The sequence below is a fragment of the Protopterus annectens genome, chromosome 1.part0 (assembly GCF_019279795.1).
Source record: "Protopterus annectens isolate FY-2018-M chromosome 1.part0, PAN1.0, whole genome shotgun sequence".
In the NCBI taxonomy this organism is placed as follows: domain Eukaryota; kingdom Metazoa; phylum Chordata; order Ceratodontiformes; family Protopteridae; genus Protopterus; species Protopterus annectens.
The window spans coordinates 1,261,650,162-1,261,658,991 of NC_056725.1; the positions used below are offsets into that span (position 1 = coordinate 1,261,650,162).

Here is an 8,830-nt window from a genome sequence, read left to right on the forward strand (position 1 = left end):
GGATATTATTAATAAGAAAAAAGAAATCCCAGTAGCTATGCACTTTGAACAAGCACATGGAGGTAGTAGTGATGTTCTCCATGGGTCTATATGGAAAAAGTGTATATTTCCCCATATGAAGAATGCAATATTAAAAATGTATTATTGTATAAAGAATCTGTATATATTTTGAAGTTTGTCACTCTATCCCCTCGAGGGTTGAATGCTGAAATTATTTGGAGGTTTTTTATTTGATGTATATTTAATTATTTTATTGTCTTAATTAATCAACTATGTGTTTTAGTTAATTGATATATGTATTTAAGGCAGGTGTATTTTTGATATGTTATTACTCCGTGAAGACTTTTCATAGTCAAGAAGTTAGAGAATAAAGTACGTTGGTTTGCTAGCTGGTGGGTTTTTTTCTTTATTGGCATGTTCTTTGTGGTCTGGATATTTCCCTGACATCTTTGATGGAAAATAATTCAAAAAGACTGCACAAATTGTACAGGCCAGAAAGTACTACCTTTATATATAAATGTATAAAGTGAAACTGTCCACTTTCATGAATTTACTTAATTTCCAAAATAGTTTGCAACTTTTCAAGTTTGTGATCCTGCATCTGTACACCAACACTGTTGGCCTTAGTTACTGTAATTTTACCAGTACCCTGTCGGACAAAGTTTCAAAAACTGCAACAGGTAATAAAAGTATTACTTGGATATAATGAAATATGTCGCATCCCTCAGCTCACAAGAACACCATAATCTTGATATCTGTGCCTTGTCTGTAACCATCACTGTCTAATGGCAAATCCCTTAAAGCTTCCTTGCAATTTCTTTGGTCTTGTAGAATTGATTGAGGTTCAGCACAATATTTCTGGGCAGTCATGCATGCACGGTGTCTTATGTCCCTGCGATTCTCTGGCAAATAGATGTGGGAGACAGATGAGGGAAACAATATTTTATGAAACTCTTTAAAACGTAAGAGAAATGAATGAAATCTGTCTAACTTTACTATCCAATATGAAACCTATGAAAATAACATCATAATGGGCATTTGCAAGATGACACTTTTGTCTCAGTCTAGAAGATGGACTAGCAATGTAAAACATACCCAAGGAAATAATGTAATAAACCATGGTGGGCTTTAAAACAAATCTAAAGGAACACTTGTTACAAAATGATGTATCTCAGTGCTATAGAGATAGTGGTTATTAAATTCTAACGAGGATAAAGTATACAGTTACATTATAAACACAATGCTTTCAGCAGATATACAAACACTGTGTAAGTACATTGCAGATTGTTAGAAGGCTAATAATGTGTTAATTGATATGTAATTATTTGTATAGTTATATGGATTTGTTCCTAAGCTATATTACTTCTAAATTGCTTTATTAATTTGTTCATGTCATCCTCACTGTCTTCATTTTTGCTGCTATCTGCTCAGTGCACATTTTCATATGTTTGTTTAGTCTTTATGGGCCAGAGCTATGGCTGGAAAGGGATGAATCATCAGTTGTCTTACCTGGTTATCAAAGAGGAAGATAAGAACATAAATTTGAATTTTAACACACTATATGAGCCAAACTCAAAGTAAATATTTTCATATTGCAGAAAGCCAAGCTAGTCTTTTACTGTTTTTGAAAAGGACTGTTACCAATGAGAAAGCAGTTTGATTTCTCATTTCTAGTAACAAATAATTGGTACTAAGCATGCCCTAAAAACAGTGTTTCATATTTTCATTGGCTCACCAGAATAAGATAAGAAACTCTAATCCAAATCCAAGTCGCTGTAACTTTCATACTCATACCTCTCAACCTCCTATTGCAAGAAATCTGGACAAAGCCCTACAAAATGGGGGGACAAAGGCCCAAAAGTAGGGACATATTTTAAATATTGCTCTTTTAGACTTAGAAAGTTGCTAGAGTAACATAGTTTGTTTACTATATATTTTCTGAAGGATTTAATGTCTGAAACTCAAATGTATGTCATTATTTAGTCACTTCAGTCCTTAGATCATCCAAGTGATTTGTCAGAAGACCACAGATTGTATGGAGAACAGGCCAAAAATATGACCCAGAAATCTGGACAGTTGAGAGGTATGTTACCGTTAAGTGGCCCCAAGTCAAAGGACGTTACTTGCTTTGGTGGCTTTTCTCCTCTGAGTCTCTTCTGAAATATGGCTAACCCAGTCAACATATCTTAAATAAATAAAATCATACAGCTGTAATTTATCAAAACCCTTCAATATGAACAGAATTTGGTATACTGTTTTTTTTTAATAAATTACAGGACTGAATAGAAATTCTGATGTTATACCATAAATGTTAAACCTTGAAGCTATTTGTTTAAACTAACACTCTTCATCATGCATAATTGCTTTGTTTGCATTTCTCATCTACCAAAAGATATAACAGTAGTTAATGAAAAAGGTGAATGCTTTACAGAGAGATGCTTGCATCTTAATAATTTCCCTTCCTCTAGACAGAAAGCAGCCTGCTTGCCCTAACTTGTTATTCTGAAATTGGTAATGTGCTTTTAAGGGAAAGTTTCAGTGCAACTCTCTCAAGTCAGCTAAAAGCCCTCAGGTGGAATTCATAGTCATGCATCGCAGTAGCACAACATACCTTGCTCTGGTAAAGTGTGTTACTGTACTCTAAGTTAATTCATAGTTATGCACAAGCTGCATGACACTGAGTAATGTTAATGCCTAATCTACTTGACAAAGAATCACTCATGTAAGCAGTTTTAGAAATTGCTCAGATGAACAGCTTTCCAGTCTGCATGAATAAGTAGTACATTTCCCCAACGTTAATACAGACACCCCTCCACCTTCAAATGTACACAGCAGTCCCAGAGACTTGCATATTTAGACATACATGCACACAGACAGATACACATGCATACTGCCTGCACAGTCTGAATACACAGTTTTCTCATTCATATCAGCCAGAGGTCACTTAAGATGGACACACACACACACTGACACATACACACACTGACACATACACACACTGACACACACACACACACACACACACACACACACACACACACACACACACACACACACACACACACACACACACACACACACACACACACACACACACACACACACACACACACACACACACACACACACACACACACACACACACACACACACACACACACACACACACCCTGAATTGGCAGTGTGAGAAGAAAAGTTGTTCTCCTTCTTCCATTGAAATGCATAGGTGCAACACAGCTAATAGCCACATACACTTAAACATTTTATGCACTGGTCTGCTTAGGTATTATGTAGTATGGACATCTTGAATCACAATAAAGCATGAATCCTTGCAGAACAGTGCCCAATTATTCACAAAGTCCTAATTTTCATAGATCATTCCCATAGACTAGTACATTTACATGCAGCCCTGGTTTCTAATTAGAAAAAAGCTATTCTAATGATCAGTGATGTGGCTACGAAGGGTCTATATCATGAAATCGACAGTTCACAATGTTGACCCATATTTGTTCGATACGAAAATGTCGAACTCCAACATACTCGAACGGCCAAAAACAAGCACCACACAAAAACAAACATATTTAAGTGGGGGACTTTGCCCACCATACCCACCCCCCCCAACTAAATATTCTAACTCTGAGACCACACTACAGTCGGGGAAAGGGCAGGTGTAACAAATCTGCCAACCGATTTCTTTCCGTTGGAAAGAAATCAGTGATTTGGCCGTTCGAGTATGTTGGAGTTCAACATTTTCGTGTCGAACAAATGTGAGTTGACATTGTGAACTGTCGATTTTATGATATAGACCCGGCTACAAATGGGTAACCTCTTGCATGCTCGTCATAATCTCTTGCATGGCTTAGCGTACTACACAAGCAGTGTGCAAATTTTAGGACTGAGCACACAGTCCCAACCAGATGAAGATATGCATACTATAACAAGTTGAGAAAAGAATAATGAATCTTCAGATAATAAAAGAGACTTGCAACTTATTTACTACTGAATGTCTCACAAATAGGTAACAGTGACAGATGAAATTTGTACATTTTAACAGCACTCATACCTCTCAACTGACCCTATTTTGGAAGAACTTTCCTATTTCACGCCTGATGTTAGACATGCACAGGATGTCCTTATTTCTGGAGGTATGTCCCTATCTTCAGGCTTAATTTGCCTTTTCACAATTTTCTGAATCCCACTCATCACGTGTGAATTTTGAATCTGTCTAGTACACAGAAAACCACGCTACATGGCTATTATACTAGTAGCAATAATAATTTAAAAGAGCGAGGGCACACTTCTTACATCTTCCTTTTTCTCAATCAAAATGCATGACCTTGTATGGTAGAATTTTGCAGTACAGTTTATTGAAGTCTACAGATTTTACACTCTCTTTGATGCATGTCTTTCGGCTTATCCCAGTTAGGGGTTGCCACAGCGGAACACCGGTCCTCTAATGATTAGCAGTTGATTTTTACAGTGCCGAGTTGCCAGCCCGATGCCCATCCTTCAAAGAAGGCACACCCATTCACGCACGCATTTACCTGCATGTCTTTAGACATCATTTGACCATAAACTCCACACAGAAGGTGCTCCAGCTGAGAATCGAACTGGAGAACCTCATGCTGTGAGGTGACAATGCTAACTGCTGCACCACTGCGGCCTATTCTCTTTGATAATGTGCTTAGATTTTTCCATCATTTTTGTCACTCTGTTGTTTAAATGTGTTTGAGTGTTTTTTTTCACATTCATACTGGAAGTGGGAAGAGTTATGTAGTATTTGGTATTTAAAGTTTATCCTAAGTAGATGTTCAGATTTTTAGATGGATGTTCTTACTTTTTAAAGGCCTTTGTTCCTACCTTGTGTCTTCAGGTTAAGAAACATGACAGCACAAATATGCTGCTTTTTAATAGCGTAGTTAATTCTGATGTACATGTGCACACCAATGAAACGAGTGACTCTGACTGACTGCAGCAGTTTGTGCCGAATGCTGCCAAGTTTTAAGGCGGTCAGCCATCTCTGACATTGAGGATGCACCTTTCTCCTCTGACTGTGGGAGAGGTAGAGAGTATAATATTGATGCATTGGGAAATGGGGCAGCAGCTTTCAAACTGTGATCATACCATGCATATTGGGATTTGGCCCCCCACCTCAAAGCCTGGTATGCAGTTTCGTGTCATTCCCCCTACCCAATGTCAGCTTTGTTACTGGGTATTCTTCTTCAACTAGAGACTATTTGAATTTACTAAATCAAGACACTGTGGGTGTTGTTAAGCAGACTTGCTTTATTAATATTCCACTGGCTCACATGTTTACATCTGCTGATTGTTATGTCTTAAGGATGACTCCCTGTACTCAGTTCTTTCTACCCTTAGTGGAAGTTTCTTTTAGTCAGGTCATTCCCTATTTAGATCGGAGTGACTTCCCTGAACAATCTAATGATGCTGTAACAATTCACTTTCTGTTTTTCCTGAATCCCCATTTGCTGCTGTCTTGTTTGGAGATGCTGTAGAACATTAACATATGGCATTGTTTATATTTCTTTTCTAACTGGAACTTTGTAGCATGGCTAATCTTTCAGCACTGCTTCACTTGGGGAATTTCTTTTAGAAAATTATATGTCAAGTTATCTAATAATAATGATTCATTACAGTGTCTGTAAAAAGCCAGAACAGTTATATTGGGCAAGATAGCAGAGTGCCAAGAATTGTGATTTCCACATGGCAAGATGTTTAAGTGCTTGGGTATAGTTGGAGAAATTGTACTTCTGATGCATGTGTAGTCACATATTTGTTAAATATATTCACTGTGTTTATCATTAAGATAATAAAGCTACACATTTTTTCAAGAAAGCCTCTGAGAAAAGTATTAAAAAGGTAAGGCAAAATAAAGCTGTGATAACACCAATGAAGATACTGGTCTCCAGAACAGTGCCAGGTGAAAATGTGCTAACATTATCAGTATTCAGCACTGATGCTGGGAGTTGCTATCGCTGCCAGAAGGTCTGTGAAGAATTAACATTTTGGGATCAGATTCCAAAAGAGCTGCTGTCATTTTAAGTCTGCCCTGATTCCAGTAGACTCCCTCCTGGTGTAAGTGAATTGCTTTGGTTTAAGGCTTATCTATAGATCATCGGTTTATAGATCACTACTAGGCTAATTGCTCTTGTCATTTTAAGCCTAGTCAATTACCCCACATGACAATCAATCCCTGCACCTTGTGTCTATAAGGTAGACACCTTAACTGTTATGCCAGCCCAGGCTTGCACCGAAGGCCACATACCAAAAGATCTGGTTTCAGTGTAAGTGGTCACTCACATTGAGAGCAAGTCTTTTGGAATTGGGCTGTTTGTCTTTGCACAGCAGTCCTTACTGCATTTTCAAACTATTATGAGCAATAACTACAGTTCTGACCAATTGGATTCTCTAAACTGTCCAACACTCTTTGTAACACTGATGCAAATGTAGTTCCAATTACATGACCTATGAGAAGAATGTTTAAGATAACATTTTTGTAGTACATATTCTCTTACTTTCTTCGGAAATTGACTGCATTAATCCTTTGAGGTTAGAAGTAAACATAGAGAAGAATGTTTTGATATGTGTAGCTGTTCTTCTTTCGGCTTTAGCTGTTCTAAGACTACAAATCCATAAATATGGTAAGTATGACTCTAGGTAAAAGAATACAAAAAAAAAAACAGTTAACCTTTTCCTGTGCTCCTATTTTTCAACATTTATTTGCCCACATTGAATGAATACAGAGGAGTAATTTTTTTATTTTCTGTATTACAGATGTGTGCAGGAACTGGGGTATTTAAAGGAAGAAATGCATGCCTTTACAGGATAAGAATGCAATTATCTGGAAAGAACCGGATATCTTACTACATGTAGCAGAAAAATGATTTCTTCATCTTACATCAGAATTGCATTAATTGACAAATGAACATTTCTACTGATAGATACTGCTTTTTTATGACAATGGTTTTATTTAAGATACTGTTAAAGATTTCATTTGTGCTTTGTCACAGCAATACAGTTATGGTATATGTAGTACCTTATTTTATAAATTATTATTGCAATCTGAATACTTATTATAACATTAAAGTGCATTTTAGACCCATAATTGATTTAGTATCATGAATAATACTGTGAACTACTGAAACAATTTTAGTTGGACTATGCTTCACATTTTGTGTGTGCTGCTGCAAACTAATGCACTGATTTTAGCCTGCAGTCCCTTTCTCCAGTTGGTGTCTTTATTTTGGTTGCACAGATGCAGGCTTCTGAACTGTTTTATCTTAAAATCCTTTTCTTCTAGTTATTAACTTGAATAGAACTTTACTGCATTTTTAAATTTCTATTCTCCTTCCTTGTTTGATATTTTTATTTTGGATTCCTTTTCATCTACAGAAGTGTGCAAGAACAGATTGTTTTTCAATTGTTATAGAGACCTTTTCTACCTTGTTGAGGTTCCCCAAATATGCTTAATCGCATTTCATAAGTACTACTCTGGTCAGCTGAAGAAAAGAGAGCCTGTCCCATTATTTTACATGTATTTATAGTAGTTTATTTTTTAACCAGGTTGGTGGACTGCTTTTTGGATTGCTGGCTTAGTTTTAGGTCTCTTTTCAACCGTAATATAGGCCAGAAGGTGAGGCAGGACAAAGACGGTTGTAATAGTACAGAAGCCAGATGGTCATATTAATAGCTTATATTCACATCATGTGGAATGGTTGACGTCTGTTTCTTAGGTTTTTTTTGGCTATGCAGATACAATGATCTGCACCTTCACTGCAGTCCAGGAAGAGAAGTGTGACATAGATAAATGTACATGAAGTGTCCAGAGATGTTCAGCATTAACCTACTCTTGAAATAGCTTAAGCTATTTGTGTCTTATCCCCACCAACCTCCCAGCTTTTCAGAGCTTAAGGGCACACCCTCTATGCTCTGGCAGAAGCTAGAGCAGATCTCCATATGAAGACAGAGTGCAAAAAGCTTCAAAATGTTCTTGCCAGCAAAGTGCACTCCTTCGGTTGGCTTCATGGATCAGTCATTTGGCTAGTGATCCTACTCAGGAAAACTTTGCATGAAATTGTTTTTCTGAGTAAATCTTGTTTTTCTGTGAAATTATTTGTTTTTTGTCTAGGAAACTTGTACCTAGGACTGTCACAACTTGTGGAGTTTATTTACTTTATTAATGCTTGTGTGAGCAAACTGTGTAAAATATTAAGTTTTGACATTGTTTCTTATATTTTTGAGTAGGTTATATATGTTAATGGAGAAATGCATGCTGATAGGACTGCTGAAGGGTTTTTTTATCACAGAGAGACATTAGTTGCCATCTGCTGACCAAGTTTATAATAGCAATAAACAATAACACTGTTCATAAATATTCATTCAATCCTGGAGAGAACAAAACTCCTAATTTAACAATCCAGTGGCATTTTTGTTAGATAGGATCTCTTACCAGCCTAGCCTTTTTTGGAGCTTCCAGTATAATTGTATCAATTTCCATAATGCTGAAAGGTGCCCGGGTATGTTTAAGTAAATGCTTAAACAATGAGTTAGACTCCTTACATTTGAGCACACTGAGGTGTTCATATATTCATGTCCTAAACTGTCAAGATGCGGGGTATTGCCCACATGGAGGGGTGAGCATGTATATGCCACCAAATAAGTCAACCAGCCAATATCACAAAGAGTTAAACAAAGAATGTCAAACATTATGTGAATGTTGGCAAAAGTAATTTGTTTTTTTATCACCACCTTACAATGTAGAACAGTGACCACAAGGTGAACAACCCTGAAGAATACCACTATCCAGTGTCCT

The 8,830-nt window shown here is 36.9% G+C and overlaps 1 protein-coding gene across 1 annotated transcript in view; it reads left to right on the forward strand.

Annotated features, from left to right (window-relative positions):
* LOC122797320 (cytochrome b5 reductase 4) overlaps nt 1-7,120 on the forward strand; it is a 1,879,111-nt gene extending 1,871,991 nt beyond the window's left edge. The window contains exon 14 of the mRNA XM_044066139.1: nt 6,793-7,120. Coding sequence (XP_043922074.1) covers nt 6,793-6,847 — 55 coding nt within the window. The 3' untranslated portion in view covers nt 6,848-7,120. The remainder of the gene's footprint in view (nt 1-6,792) is intronic.
* Nucleotides 7,121-8,830: the final 1,710 nt, after the last annotated feature.